The 15706-nt window shown below is 47.7% G+C and overlaps 1 protein-coding gene and 1 pseudogene across 1 annotated transcript in view; one reads left to right on the plus strand and one right to left on the minus strand.

Annotated features, from left to right (window-relative positions):
* Positions 1–15706, minus strand: part of sspo (SCO-spondin) — a 101225-nt gene that overhangs the window by 16620 nt on the left and 68899 nt on the right. The window contains exons 109-112 of the mRNA XM_086305321.1: positions 9324–9370; positions 6880–7044; positions 6465–6676; positions 5467–5562 (exon numbers count right to left, since the gene is read on the minus strand). Of these exons, the coding sequence (XP_086161447.1) occupies positions 5467–5562; positions 6465–6676; positions 6880–7044; positions 9324–9370 (520 nt within the window). The remainder of the gene's footprint in view (positions 1–5466; positions 5563–6464; positions 6677–6879; positions 7045–9323; positions 9371–15706) is intronic.
* Positions 9686–14206, plus strand: LOC147321437 (uncharacterized; annotated as a pseudogene).

Genomic DNA, 15706 nt, shown 5'->3' on the forward strand with positions numbered 1-15706 from the left:
TGATGTTAACTGATATGCAAATTAGATTAGATTCAATTTATTGTCATCATTACAGTGAAATGCTGAATAGCAGAATGCAAAGTAACAGTATAATATCATATGAGAATGTTATGTTATGATTATCTTTGACCGAATCACAGCAGTGCTCATATTAAAAAACAGCATTCCCTCTCATGTGATATTGCTTAATTAACATTAATGATGTGCGCTTTAACAACTAGGCTTACAACTATAATATATACAGGGGTGGAAAAGTGACTATTACCTGCAGGGTAAACGTTAGCTAACCAGAAGGCAATAACAATGTAAACAAAAAACACCTGCTTAAAAGATGAATACAAATGAGGAATGGTGGGAAAGGTGGGAGTACTGTAATTACCTAACGTTACATTATTATTTTCCATAACAATTTAGCCCCCTCCACAATATTAACTGACGTTAAAACAGTTAACTAGCTATTTATTGATTAGCAATTAGCGAATCATGTAACATTAGCTTAATGCTAAAAATTTAGGTTACTATCACATTCAGACAAATAATTTCATGTAGGCTAACGTTACCTACCTCTGTCTTTTTCTCGTTTCTCCTCCTCTTCTTTTCTCTTTTTTCTTCCCTGGGCACCTGACAGTTTTGGCCGTTTTGACATCTTGTGTTGATTTTTTGATGTGGTGACGTCCAAAAGGAACCATGATATGGGAAGGGAGGGGGCGCACCGTGCGGGGAGGGGGGGGGGGGGGGGCGTAATGTTGTAACAAATAATATTTCTATTAAATAAGCTTTACTTTGCATTTTAATTAACGTGGGATTATTTTTTGTATTTAGAAGTAATAGTACCAATTTTTTTTTTTTTTCAACATTTGTGGCACTGGCGTGGCGCCCCCTGATGGACGGCGCCCTTAGCATTTGCCTATACGGCCTATGCCACGGGCCGGCCCTGGATGGATGGATAGATGCATGAATGGATGGATGGATGGATGGATGGATGCATGAATGGATGGATGGATGGATGGATGGATGGATGGATGGATGCATGGATGGATGGATGGATGGATGGATGGATGCATGGATGAATGGATGGATGGATGGATGGATAGATGGATAAATGGATGGATGGATGGATGGATGGATGGATGGATGGATGAATGGATGGATGGATGGATGCATGGATGAATGGATGGATGGATGGATGGATGGATGGATGGATGGATGGATGGATAGATGGATAAATGGATGGATGGATGGATGGATGGATGAATGGATGGATGGATGAATGGATGGATGGATGCGTGGATGTTCTCTGGTGCACCTGAGTTGGTATCTTGATTTGCGGTTGTTTATGTTTGTTCCCCTTCGTGTCCAGTCTGTCTCAGTGTCCTGTCATCAGCATCTGTGTTTGTTTACCTCCCCAGTCGTGTCCCCATGTCTGTCTCAGTGTCTCTGTATTCATTCTCTGTGATTACCTTTGTAGTCCTGTCCCTGTGCCTTCGTCCTTCCTGCTCTCATGTTCATCATCTCATGTTTCATCCGTCTCTTCGTCCATTTATCCCCAGTTGCAGTGTCAAGTTCACATGTCTAAGTCTCAGTGTCACTTCCTGTTTTATTTTGATAGTCTCCAGTCTCATGTGACATGTTCAGTTTTGCTTCCTCTGTCTGGTTAGTTATGATTTTGTTGAGCTGTGTGTCCATGTGTCTCCGTGTCCCTTAATATCCCCATCAGTCACCTTTGTCAGTTCCCAGCCACTGTTTGCTTTTATCAGTGTTAATAAAGCTGAGATTTTGAGTTTAGTGCTGTCTGAGTCTACAGTCTGCCACACACCCACACTTTATGACCACATTATATTTGTTTATAATTTCGAATAAACTTCTGCAAAACTAACGACACTTTCCATGGTTGCTTTTAGAGTTAGCAAATGTTAGCACAATGTTATGCAAGTTAACACAAAAACCTATCTATGCGAAGATGCCAAACTGTCTTAGTAGTTAGTAGGTGTGTAGACTGAGGCAGACTGAGGTGTGCAATGAAGAGCAGCAGTTGGCAGAACACCACCCATAAACCTCAGGAATGAAAAGCAGTGGGAAAAAACACTTTAAACAGAGAGAGGTAGAAACGTGTGATGTTCAGTTCTTTTCTTGCTTTGATGTGTGACAGATGTGGCGTTATTGAAGGAGCACCATCATACTTTCAGCTTTCTGAACAATACAGAACTCAGGCAGGTTGTAATTTGGGAATGTTCGGTCATTCCCTGATAGGATAATGACTCATCAATCCAATCAGGTCAGAAGCAGTTATGGTGACGACAAAAGTAATATTACTGAACCGGAAATGTCTCTCGCCCTGCAGTTTTAGAAGCTGACACCTTCTCCGGCTGCGTTGGAACAGAAATCCTTCCACAAGATGTAAGAGACCGTCTGCTTGGACCGTTTTGCTGCTGTGTCTTTATCTGCACTTTGCACAAAGCCTGACTTCTTTTCTTCACTAAGGGATATTTTTATTATCATGCAGAATTCCATCCATATATTATTTTCCCTACTTTTATCTTTTCCTTTGTGCTCTCTAATTCATCCCGGCAGACACGACCAGCGTGGGGGCTTCTGGACACGTTCACATTTTTACAATGACACAAACACGCTGACAAGAATGAACTAAATAAGAAGAAAGGGTGAAAATTAGCGAGAAGAAACAATGAAAAATTAAGTTTACAAGAAAAAGAACGTGATGCGATGCCTCCACAGACCAATGTTACAGGGAGGCACTGAATCCACCTCCACGTGATACCAAAAGTTCCACCTGCCTCAGGAATACAAACATGAATTAATATTTGATACAATTTTATATAATTCATCTGCTCTGGGGTGTACAGCATGAATGCTGTGTGTGACTAACACTGGGAGTCAGACCATTAGCAGCACAGCCATACAGTTACCTAAAGCAGGGGAAATCTGTTTGATGCATAATGTTATTAAGTTATCCAAAGTGTAATCTAAACTCCAGTTTACATGAAGTCAGAAACAGGACATCAAACGCGTATAATAAACTGCTAAAGATGAGGTAGCTCTGCACACCTGTATGCAGGGACTAGCACATTTCATCGACTCCTTTTTCCTGCCTGAGATTGTTTTTCCCATATTTCCCATATGTGCTCTGACCTATCACCATCAGAGTGCATAACCCACCCACCCTAAAAACCAAAACAACCTCAAACAGGATTAACAACTCTAAATCATTTGTCCATTACAATTGCCAGAAATTTTAAGTCCTTCAATGTATCAATCAATTCTTTTTCATCATCTAATATAAGACAATATTAACCTGAAATAATCTGAAACTAAATAATCAAGAAGCTGAAAACTTTTTGGTCTTCCATTTATACAAGATTAGAGCTAATCTGGTTCAGCTAGTTAGTGAAGACACAGAGTACAAATCAACAAAACTATATTACGCTTAAATAAGTAGCCAGTGTCTCACTGGAGGTAGAAGGCTATGGTGAAGACAAAAGGGCAGGCTCGTGGGAGGACTGGAGAGTCAGGTATTGATCTGTTTCAGCCAACATCCCACACATTCTTCAGCGGCAGAGCATTTTGTGCCTCATTCAGACTAATTTAGATGTTTGCAACCTCCAGAGATGTTAGGTGAATTGTAGCACCCCGGGTAGCTGTGGCAGTTGACTGCACTGATGTGTTCGTCTGAGAGACTAATTATGCCTCTGTACGTCAATCTTCCTCTCAGATTAGCAGTGTTTGCACCGGGACTGCAAATGCACGTTTTAGGTTGTCAGCAGCTACTGTGTAGAAAATGGTTCCTCCTCATGTGCATGTTATTTCTGGGGACCAATGTTTCTGTCAAACACCTTAGAACACCTTCAAAACTTTAAGACACATCAGAACTCGAAAAAGCTGGACGTCAGCACTGACATGAACCCGCTAATCTGTTAGAAATGCAAAGATTTCACGCATTTGTGGGAATTGATGAGTATCAGTCTACAGAGGGCTACATTACAAAAACCCTGAATATGAACTTTAATGAAATTTCATTGACATAACAGAAAATGGTGCTCTGTAGTTTCTATGGCCCACACAAGCTTACATGCATGCCTGACAACACCTGACAACGCTTAGGCGATATCCTCGCAGATCTGGACCAGGCCACGAGCTCAGTCTGAGGTGTCCTACTGGAGTGAGGGTCAGGTAAGCATGGGGCCAGTCAAGGGTATCAATTGCTTCATGTTTTAGGAAATGCCCCCATACATCTCACCAGGACCACCAGGAAGAACCCAGGATCCACTGCACTGGCGTAGGGTGTCATTCCCACATAGCAGACAGGTCCGACACGAATCTGGTGTCAAGCCGACACTGCTGGCTGACTTCTGGCATGGTAAGTTGTATGTCATCCAGATGTGGGCCAGGCCTGGTGGAAATGGCACTGTTTATGTTCCTATTTTCCTATTTTAGTTAGAAGACCCAAATGCCATGTTGCAATACTATACTGCTTGGGTGAATGTGGCTTGTTGTAGAGAGCACTTTGAGTAATCCGCAAGAGTAGAAAAGCGCTATATATGAATCAGTGCATTCACTGTCTGAACAGAGTTTCGTCATGTTACTTTTGCACTATTATGTTCCAGCACATGTTGTTATTACATGGCTTGATTAAGGTACACATTAGGCTGACATCTGGGGCCAGAGCTGAGACGGTTCTGGGCCAGCAGTGTGTCTGCAACTGGCCTTGTGCTGGCCCATGTGTGGGCCACATCTGGCCAACCTGATCTGGGCCACCAAAGGGCCGTCATTCTTTGCAGTATGTGGCCCATGTGTAAGCACACTGTGTGGGCCTGATCAGGGCCGTACCAAGTTTGCTATCTAGGTAATGGGTCCATAATGTCAGTCAGAGTACTGTTGCCTAGCCTGTGGAGCTCTGTGTGCCCCTCCAGCAATATGCCTCCGCTCCAAACTAACGTCCAGTTACAGGCAGCTTCTCCAGACCCTTTCACGTGGCCTGTGAAGTCAGGTCACCCTCATGAAGTCTGTTTTTAATTGTATGGTCAGAGACGGTGACCTGCTGGAGGTCACTTTGTAGCTCTGGCTGCTCATCATGTTCCTCTTTACATGAGCAGATTCCTGCTGATGGGTTAACCCTGGGTGAGTTGGACTACCTGTGCAACCTCTGTAGGGTCCAGGTTTCCCTCATGCTACCAGCAGTGACACTGACCCTAGCTGAGCACAAAACTAGTGAAAAAACAGTCAGAAAAAAAAGAAGGTAAAACATGTGAGTGGCCTCCACCTGCAAAGCCTCCTGTTTGGGGCAATCTCACTGTTGCTTTTCTAATGCAGCTGTTGTTAATTTCTGCTACTTAACTGACCACATCAGCATCCCCTGACATCTCTGATTAAACAGTCTGTATCTGTGTGTGCATAAAGTAAAGTGAATCATCAAACCCATGTTGTTTCAGAGTGTAAGTGTCAGTGTCTCACCTCATCACAGTACAGTGGAGGGCACCTCAGCCGGCACAGTTTCCTCCCGTTCACACAGCTGCATGACAGACAGTCCTCCTCCCACTCTGATCCAGCCTGGCTCACACACACACACACACACACGCAATATCCATATTTATACACCAGACGCTGTAATTGGGTTGATGCCTCAACAGCCCATTACCCTGCATGCACACTGGCATGAGTGCAGGTTTGATGAAAGTGCAACTGGAGCAATTTCTTCAGCGAATCCACCCAAACTGTTGTGGATTTGAGCTGATTGTGGCACACAGCGATGCTATAATTATAACAGTGCATTATACAGACATGCCTCACGTGTATGTGTTGCATATAGGAATAAAGTGGCTTTGCAGCTCACACGGAGCCATTTGGTAGAGTCATGGGGTGGCTGATTAGAAAACCACAGAGGGTCTTTATATGGACATGACTCAAGTAGCTGACAGAAAGAGAGAGACAGAGTAGGCAGGCAGACGGAACGAGACGGGAGAATAACGGAAAAGCTGGGGCGGACAGAAGGAGAGAAAGAAAGAGGAGGATGCAAGGAGAAAATGAAAAACTGTGTGAGGAGAAGGCGAGACAGAGAAAATGAAAGAGAAAGACCTCAGAAAGAAAGAAGAGCAGCCCTGACCTCTTGTCAGGGTAAGATTAATTGTTATAATCCTCTAATACCCACTCCTTCATAAATAATTCCTGGCAGGCTTGCCCAGTTGCCGTCCGAGCGCTGGCTTTAACAGCACTTCCAACATAATTGATGAGGGCTGAGGGCTGAAGGGGCACAGTGGCTTAATGTGTCCTGTTAAGCTTGTCACTCATCTTCTAATAGGCCCTTCTTTATGAGTAAATAACACAATGGGATTGAATGGGATGGCATGTAAACACTACACCAACGGTACGGAGGCGGGAACAATGGCTACAAGATGCCAAGTTTGCTGGGCAGCAGATGTCACTTTCCTTTTCGTGCACACGCACCGACGTACCTCCCGCAGGACGCCCCGGTCATGGCAAGGGCAGAGGGCAGGGATGACGCACGCGCCCTCTGGGTTTCGGTAAAGCCCCTCCTGACACACGCAGCCTTCAGCAGAGTGGCTGCAGTTGACAGGAGAGGAGGAATAAATGTCCTGGCAGCTCCTCTCACACAGCAGGATCCCCTCTGATGTTGTCCTCCTCCACTGCTCCCCATCAGGACACGCTGGAGGAGAGGAGAGAAGATGGATGATACGATGGGAAGATGATAGGGTGGAGTGGAAAGCATTTAATGATGAATCAGGAAGGAGAAAGGAACAATGGGGATCCAAAGAGGGGTAAGTGTTTAAAGGATGCAGTGATAATGACGAGTTTACTCGATCATGCATCATCAGTAAAAGATCAACTGTCTCCCTTCCTCTCACTCACCACAGTCAGGGGCGATGCAGGTTGTTGTGCGGAGGTTAGGGCCTTCACACGGAGCCCCTCCATACTGGTTGGGCTCCAGAACAAATCTGATGGAGCTCTGCTGTCCTGCACCACAGCTGGCTGAACAAGGGCTCCACTGGGACCATGTGGACCACTGGCAGTCCACTAGAAGGACATAAGAGGGTGGGACATTCAGTCTTAGCACTGGTTTTAATGTACATTTATCTGCAGCAGGAAACAGGAGGAAACTGTCACCTGACCACTTCAATGTACCCAGGAAATTATAAACATTTCCTGAGGACGTGATCATGGAGAGGGCACTCAGACAACGGTAACTGCAGACTAAATGTCCACAACCACAACAACTAGTAGCCTCAACAGCAGTCGCCTCCAGGAGCTTTATACTGTAAGGTGACCCTACAATCATACATACAGAGAAAACCCAACAATCATATGGCCCCCTATGAGCAGCACTTTGGTGACAGTGGGAAGGAAAAACTCCCTTTTAACAGGAAGAAACCTCCGGAACACCCAGGGTCAGGGAGGGGCGGGGCCATCTGCTGTGACCGGTGGGTTGAGAGAAAGAAGATAAAGGATAAAAGACTAATGAAAAGATAAAGAAATAATAGTAAAATGTCTCCTTCACAGCTTTTGTTGCATCTGCTGTAACCATCAGAGTCTAAGTGTGTGCATATTTACAGGAAACGTTCTTTTTTTTTTTTTTTTTTTTTTTTTTGCCTGTCCCGTTTGGCTCTTTTGCCATCAGAATTGTTGTCTAAAGGCAAAGAAAGATGCCCAACGGATTTACTTTACCAAACTGACCATCCCAGCCTTGCCGTAATGGTCCATTTGATTCACCTTTTATTGTTTATTTTATTTTCACTTACTGAATACGGGACAGACTTGACTGGGGGAAAGAAGGGGAGAAAGAAAGAGGGAAAGAGAAACAGCTGAGAAGAGGGACGGGGGAGAAGGTGTGTGCATATTTACAGGAAACGTTCTATTAGGTCAGTAAAAGCATTTAAAATCTTTTAGACTGAAATAAAAGTTCATCTGAATGAACTTCATCATAGATTTGTTTGTTTTTATTGCGTTTCCAAAATGCATAAAACAGTGAAATATTTGCTGGAAACATCAAAGTTTCTGCTGACGGAGCCATTTGTCAACAGCTGCACCTGACAGGAAGTGATGCTGAACTAAGCAACACAGTACAACGCCCAATCAGGTTGTGTCCTATGTTTCCTTTATGCTTCATCGTGGTTTGGTAGGGAGGGAAAAGCAGCACAGACCTGTTTCATTTCTTGCTTTTAAAAGTGTCCAAAGGTCCAGTAGGTGGGTACTGGTGGGTTTGATTCTTACATACTTTCAAATTTGTTTATTGGTCGTGATAGCATTTCACTCACCACCTCCTCTCCTGCAGCGCTGCCAAAACCTCTGAAAACAACATAAAACACTAAGCTGCTTTCTGCCTAACTTACTAATTTTGAATCAAATGTACGGCACCTTTCAGACATTTGTATTTCATGCACTGATGTGACATGTGCGGTAAAACCTTTCTGTGCTAGCTTGACCTGGTTTCCTCAGAATGTTGATGAGTCCTGTTTGACTTTCTACAAGCCGATAAATTACAGCTGTAATATTCTATTCACAGTATAACATTATACTTTTTGTAATGATTTTTCCATGCACTTGTTGGCCAACAATCACATGAGCTGCTTCTTTTTGCTCTTCATGGGCCCAATCAGGCAACATATTCTTATTACTGTTAATAAAGTGCGACAGCACTCCTACAAACATTAGTGCTCATTTTTCTCACAGTTCTTGCCAGACTTTGGTTTTCCTAAACACCCAAACTGAAGTTGTGCGTGAAGCTGTTATCATGATCAATATTCTATATGTAGCAAAATAACACCTATGGTGAAAAAGGAACTCCCTACAACCAACAGCACAACTGTTGTCTAAGAAGATATTCACAGATACTTCTCTAACCTCTAGTTTAAGAAAGTATCGCAAGGGCCAGTAAAGTAATGTCTGGACAGATGTGTGAGAAGAAACTGCAACTAAAATGTGCAGTACTGTGATTGAAATGAGATCCTCTTTTATTCCACATTAGGATTAATGATACCGTGAGATGGAGAAACAAGCCAAGTTCAAACTGTGATCTGCTCTGGAAGCAAAACCAAAGCTCACATCATGAAATTGTACGTTTATGACACAAAATCCCAGTAATGGCCTGTGTGGACTCTGATTGACGAGACTGTAGCTCAGTTATTTGAGCCAACTGTTGCAGCAGCAGCTGTCCCAACTATAGATAGGTTGACATTTTTATCATGACCCTGCCAGTTCAATCGAAGATTATTGTTGCTGACCGTTGCTTTCATTGCTGAAAGAGAGAGAGGCCCTATAAGGTTCAGGAAATGCAGCTGTGACGAAGCATCACTCACCCTCACAGGGCTCTGAGGTGCAGTTGAACATCCCACCTTGGCACAAGCTGGAAGGAGCGTAAAAAAGTCAAGTGAGTAAAATTAGATGAAAGAAAAGTCGAAGTGAACACGAGGCTGAACCAGCCACACACAGTTGCCTACCAGACCACTGTGAGGGTACGAATTATACATATAATCTTCTATTTCATCCTTTTTTAATATAATTACACATCCACAGCAGTTTAGAGCTGGAACACATAAGAAGCTTAACATTAACTTATTAAAAAGCGGTACAATACAGGACCTTGTGGCAAAGCACAGAGGAAGATGAAAGCTGCTACTACAGCCTCTGTTCTTTTTCTAACTTCGCTCGGTGTTTCACTATGGGGAATCGCCTCGGCGTGACCAACTACGGAAGCTCCAATGACACCACGTCTGTCTATGACAGACCTGTCGAGTCGTGCTCAGGGCTCCGCCCCCTCATACTAACACGGCCGACCAGCTCCTCCTAACTCATTCTCGCTTTCTTCCCGTGAGAAACTACTAACTACTAACTAACTTGATTAGCTGCTTAACAGTTCTCAGGCGTCCCGTGTAGGAGTACGTCGCCGAACGCAGTTTTTCCGGTGGCCGTTTGGATCGTGCTGAGTAAGTCCTTCGAAAGAAGCGTACTTAGAGTTGCACTGTGGAACAGCAACCGCGTCAGGCGAGCTGTCCCAGCGGTTCCTGGTTTTAGTTAGCGAGGTAGCCGACGTTGTGTGACTCGGGCTAACGCGTTACGGCGAGCTGTTCGTTCAGTGTCCGGCTAGCATTGACTTGTTAGCAGGCCACGAACCACATTAGCGTCTCACTAGCATTAGCTTGTTGGTCGACCTAGGGTTCGGTTAGCATTAAGTCGCTAACGATATTGACTAGCGGAGTGCAGCTAACTTGTCACGACGAGCTGACTCCCGCCGCGGCTAGATCGGATTTAACACCCGCTGCCAGTCCTAGCTACTTACGGGCTAACGTGTCGAGACGAGCCTGGTGTAGCCTAGTCTCACCCCTTTCCGCTAACCAAGTCTACGGCGAAAGAGGCTGCATCCCGCCCGTGCCCCGGATCATGCGGTGCCACCATCTCAGGCAGGGACCCTCATCCAATGTGCATCGTCTGTATGGGTGCCAAGCATGCTCAGGCTTCACTGGCGGACCCTCAGGGATGCCCACACTGTGCTTTGATGCCAGAGAAAGTCCTGGAAAGGAGGCTGAGAGTAGCAGTAACGAACAGTCAGGACCCCTGCCTGTCGGCGGCTACTGCTACGAGCGATATCCGTCATCCGCGAGCCTCCACAAGCTGGGCGGACATGATGGAAGAAGAATCCACGCTCATGCCCCCATCGTTCGAGGACCTCCTCGATCAAAACGTGGGTGAGCCGGGTGGCGAGGACGCGGAGGGCGATGTCGACTCCGACCTCCTCGACCTGGAGGACATGGATGAGGAACAGGAGGATGACTCTACCTTTCCTCCCCAGCAGTCCAGGCCACCGAGTGGGGCTGAAGTTGCACCCCTGGTGGACAGCAATTTGTACGAGGTCTGCAAATGGGCTGCTGCCAAGCTAGGCATCCCATGGCCAGCCGCCCAGGATGCCGAAGGGGCAGAATGCAACCTGTATGACGGCAAGAGGCTCCCACCAGCCTTGCCACCATCGAAGCAGCTTCTGCCAGCAGTCCCGGCCTGCATGAAAGAAATGAGTCGCTATTGGTCAAGCCCTTTTAAAAGCAAGCTTCCGACCAAGGGCTGCTCTAAGCTTGAGATCCAGGGGATGGGTGAACTGGGGCTGACCGAACCCCCAGCAGTGGAGCCTTCAGTGGCGTATCACCTTCACCCTAACCGCAGGGCAATCTCAGCTTCTTCTAGCATTTCTTTGCCCAACAAGACAGATCACCTCACGGCATCTATTTATCAAAGGACGTACAAATATGCTGCACAGTCAGTGTGCTCGCTTAATGCAGTCACACTGCTATCAGCATATCAGGCAGAAATTCTGGAAGACATGGGCCATCAGCTTGACTCAGGTTCCCAGAACCCAGTCCTCTGGGATGAAATCTGTGTGGTTAATGATCTCATTCTTCGCTCCTCCAGGGGAGCAGTCCAAGGGTGTGGCCGCGTTATGGGCCTTGCAGTCTCGGGTGAGAGAGCCTTGTGGCTAAACCTGTCAGGCCTAGGTGATGCTCAGAAGGCTGAGGTCATGGATGCAGCCTATGACCCAACCAAGGGTCTCTTTGGCCCAGCCCTGGAGAGAATGAGAGAAACAAGCACCCGCAGAAAGCAGGAGGGAGAAGCATTCAACCTCTGCTTACCCAGAAAACCTAACTCTCAGCCCCAGCAGGTGCCAAGAGCTGGCTTTGCAGCAACAGCAGCAGCTGTGAGAGGGAGACAGAGTGGGGTCAGAATGCAGAGAGGAGCAGGAGGCCAGCAGGGTGCCCACCAGGCCAAGGTAGAGAACCGAAGACCTTGGGGCAAGCATTCCTTTGCAGCAGTTGCTGCAAAGAACAAGCCGTCAGACCCCGGAGGGGAAAAAGAAGCGGTCAGCCTAGCAGCACACCTGCAGCATTCTGTGTCACCCCTATTTTCTTCCCCAAAGAGAAGGAAGGTGTTAGAAGGGGTAACCAAATCACTCCAAAGTTCAGGGTCTCCGGAAGTTTCCAGTTCACCAGGAGCACCCTCTCAGTCTCCTCCTCCAGTTCAGGGAGGACAGACTTGTGGACAAATGGCGCAGTGTCACCAAACACTTCTAAGCACTCTGTCTGTGTCACCAAGCACTGCCCAGAGTCACCAGACACTTCACTGTGGTTTGGGGGTAACAAAAGAAATAAAACGTGCATTTCTGCAGCCAGGCAGTTTGCCAAGGGCAGAATGTCCCCCCAGTTTCAAAATAAAAACAAAAGAAAATCACTGCAATTTTTCTTTGTTCCCAGCAGGGGGAGCTCACGCTCTTCCCGAGGGGGAGAGCCCCAACTCCTTCCGGGAGACAGGGGTGACGTCACGCTACCGCGTCTTCAGAGGCCCGCTCGCAGCGCGGCTGGAGCGGTGGCGTGCATGCGCAGTTCATCCCTGGGTCTTGTCAACCATTTCCCATGGTTACAGACTACAGTTTGCGGCAAAACCCCCGAGATTCGGTGGAGTGTTAGCTTCTGTGGCCAGTCGCGATTCAGCGAATGTGCTGGAGGAGGAAATATCCTCCCTGTTACACAAACAGGCGGTTGGAGCGGTTCCGAGCGAAGAAGCTCAGCAGGGCTTTTACTCCCGCTATTTCCTCATCCCGAAAAAGGACGGAACGTCACTCCATCCTATTCTGGATCTGCGTGTGTTAAACAAGCATTTGAGAAAGTACACGTTCAGAATGCTCACACACAAGACGCTTTGTCGCTCAATTCACACAGGCGATTGATTTGTTACAATCGACCTATCAGACGCATATTTTCACATCGCCATTTATCCTCCACACAGGAAATATCTCACGTTCGCTTATCAGAGCGTAGCGTACGAGTTTCAAACTATCCCATTCGGGCTATCCTTAGCTCCAAGGGTGTTTAGCAAATGTGTGGAGGCAGCGCTGTCTCCGTTAAGGAACAGCGGCATCAGAATATTCTCTTACATAGACGATTATCTAATATGCTCACGATCGCGAGAGCAGGCGATCAAAGACTCCGAGGTGGTGGTGAATCACCTCACGGAGCTTGGGTTCACAATCAACCTGGAAAAGAGCCACTTGGAACCCGCACAGTTTACAGAGTATCTGGGGCTCAGAATAGACTCCATCTCTTATCGCACTTTCAGAGCGGAGGATCGCATCCTTCACTCACTGTCTTTCCCGTTTTCAGCTGGGAAAGTCGTGCGGTTCCGACTCTGTCTCCGCCTCCTCGGCCTCATGGCCTCGGTGATATCGGTGGTACATTTGGGGCTGCTTATGATGAGAGATTTTCAGCGGTGGGTCGCTTCTCTGCAGCTGTGCCCTCGCCGACATCTCAATCGTGGTGTAAAAATAATGCAGCCGTGTATCGCGGCTCTCCGGCCTTGGAGGAGCCCGACAGCTCTCGCGGCGGCGGTACCTCTCGGGGCAGTATCATCCAGGGTGACGCTGACCACAGATGCATCCCTGTCAGGTTGGGGTGCGACTATGATGGGCAGAGCAGTGAATGGCGTTTGGTCACAGAGGCTCGCTCTGAATCACATAAATGTGCTGGAGCTCCACGCGGTGCTCCATTTTCTGCCGTATCTCCGGGGTCAACATGTTTTAGTGAAAACAGACAACTCCACTGTAGTTGCTTATATCAACCGCCAGGGCGGCACCCGTTCCCGGCAGCTACACAGGTTAGCCAGGGAAATAATTATGTGGAGCAGCACTCGGCTCCTCTCCCTTCGGGCAACTCACGTGCCAGGAATTCTGAACAGGGGGGCGGACCTCCTGTCCAGAGGAAATCCACTGTTCGGAGAATGGAGGCTTCACCCACAGGTGGTGGAGCAGATTTGGCAGAGATACGGCCGGGCTGCCGTAGATCTCCTCGCCTCACGAGAAAACACACAGTGCCCCCTGTTTTTCTCCCTGTCAGACGCACATGCGCCACTGGGCGTGGATGTGCTGGCCCATCCATGGCCAAAAACTCTGCTGTATGCTTTCCCTCCCCTCAGCCTGATCTCCCCAACACTGATCAGAGTGAGGGATCAGGGGCTGTCTCAGATTTTAATAGCTCCACGGTGGGCATCCAAACACTGGATAGCAGAAATCATCCAGCTTCTGGTGGACGAGCCATGGCCACTCCCCATCCGCAGGGACCTACTGTCTCAGGCGCAGGGGGAGATATACCATCCCCATCCAGACCAGGTTGCTCTCTAGGCCTGGCCCGTGAAAGGTGGAATTTGAAGGCAGCAGGCATGCCTCCGAAGGTTATTGAAACCATTCAGAATGCCAGAGTCTCCTCCACTCGTTCCATTTACAGCAGTAAATGGTGTGTTTTTGAAGAGTGGTGCCATGAAAAGCAGGGCCCGGTGGCGCCAGTGTCCGGCAGCCTCGCCTCTGTCAGTGCGCCCCAGGGTGGCTGTGGCTACAATGTAGCTTGCCATCACCAGTGTGTGAATGTGTGTGTGAATGGGTGGATGACTGGATATGTAAAGCGCTTTGGGGTCCTTAGGGACTAGTAAAGCGCTATATAAATACAGGCCATTTACCATTATCCCTTTTCAGTGTTCAGTGGTGGAGCTGTTGTGTTTTCTTCAAGACTTGCTGGACAAAAGGAAAGCCTTTTCCATTATAAAGGTCTATTTAGCAGCTATTTCAGCCTGCCACGTGGGGTTTGGTGATAAACCTGCCGGGCAGCACCCCCTTGTATGTCGCTTCATGAGAGGGGTGCGTCGAACGCTCCCAGTTTCTAGACCACTGGTCCCTTTATAGGATCTGTCAGTCGTTTTAGACGCCCTCTCCCACCACCCCTTTGAGCCTATTGGGGCAGTGGGGTTGAAGTTTCTCTCTCTTAAAACCACTCTGCTGTTGGCTCTAACCACAGCCAAGCGAGTTAGTGAATTACGGGCTCTGTCTATTCACCCCTCTTGTCTACAGCTGGCCCCGGACTCACTAAAGCACTCCTGAGGCCTAACCCAGCCTAAAGTGCTGGAAACATCATACAGGTGCTCTACAGTAGAGCTCCTGGCTTTTCACCCCCCTCCATTCTCTTCAGAGAGGGAGCAGAGGCTGAACACTTTGTGCCCTGTCCGGGCCTTGGGGACTTATGTTGACAGAACAGCTGGATTCAGGAAGTCGGATCAGCTGGGCCTCCCCTCACAAGGGCAGGCCCGTATCACGCCAGAGGCTAGCTCATTGGATTGTAGAGGCCTTAGCTCTGGCTTATAGCTGTAAGGGCTTGCAGCCCCCCCCCCGGGACTCCGAGCTCACTCCACTAGGGGTGTGGCCACATCCTGGGCGTTGTTCAGAGGTGTATCAGTCCAGGATATTTGTGCGGCAGCAAGCTGGGCTACGCCGCACACGTTTGTCCGGTTTTATCGGCTGGATGTTGCACAGTCATCCCTGGCTCAGACAGTGCTGGATTCTGGTGCCTCAGGTTCGACCTGAGATCCTGGAGTAGCACTGGAGAGTAGCTTCGGGAGCTGGCGCAATCCGGGAGTGGGCCATATCTCCCATAGTGAAACACCGAGCGAAGTTAGAAAAAGAACGTTGGGTTACTTAACGTAATCCCTGGTTCTTTGATAACAGAGTGAGGTGTTTCACCAACACTTCCCTCCTTGCTTAGGCACGGAAAGAAATCTGCTTGGAATGAGTTAGGAGGAGCTGGTCGGCCGTGTTAGAATGAGGGGGCGGAGCCCTGAGCACGACTCGACAGGTCTGTCATAGACAGACGTGGTGTCATTG

This window comes from Aulonocara sp. 'chitande type north' Nkhata Bay, linkage group LG9 (assembly GCF_057382095.1).
Source record: "Aulonocara sp. 'chitande type north' Nkhata Bay isolate Kocher_YH1m ecotype deep benthic linkage group LG9, A_spYH_male_GT1.1, whole genome shotgun sequence".
Lineage (NCBI taxonomy): Eukaryota > Metazoa > Chordata > Actinopteri > Cichliformes > Cichlidae > Aulonocara > Aulonocara sp. 'chitande type north' Nkhata Bay.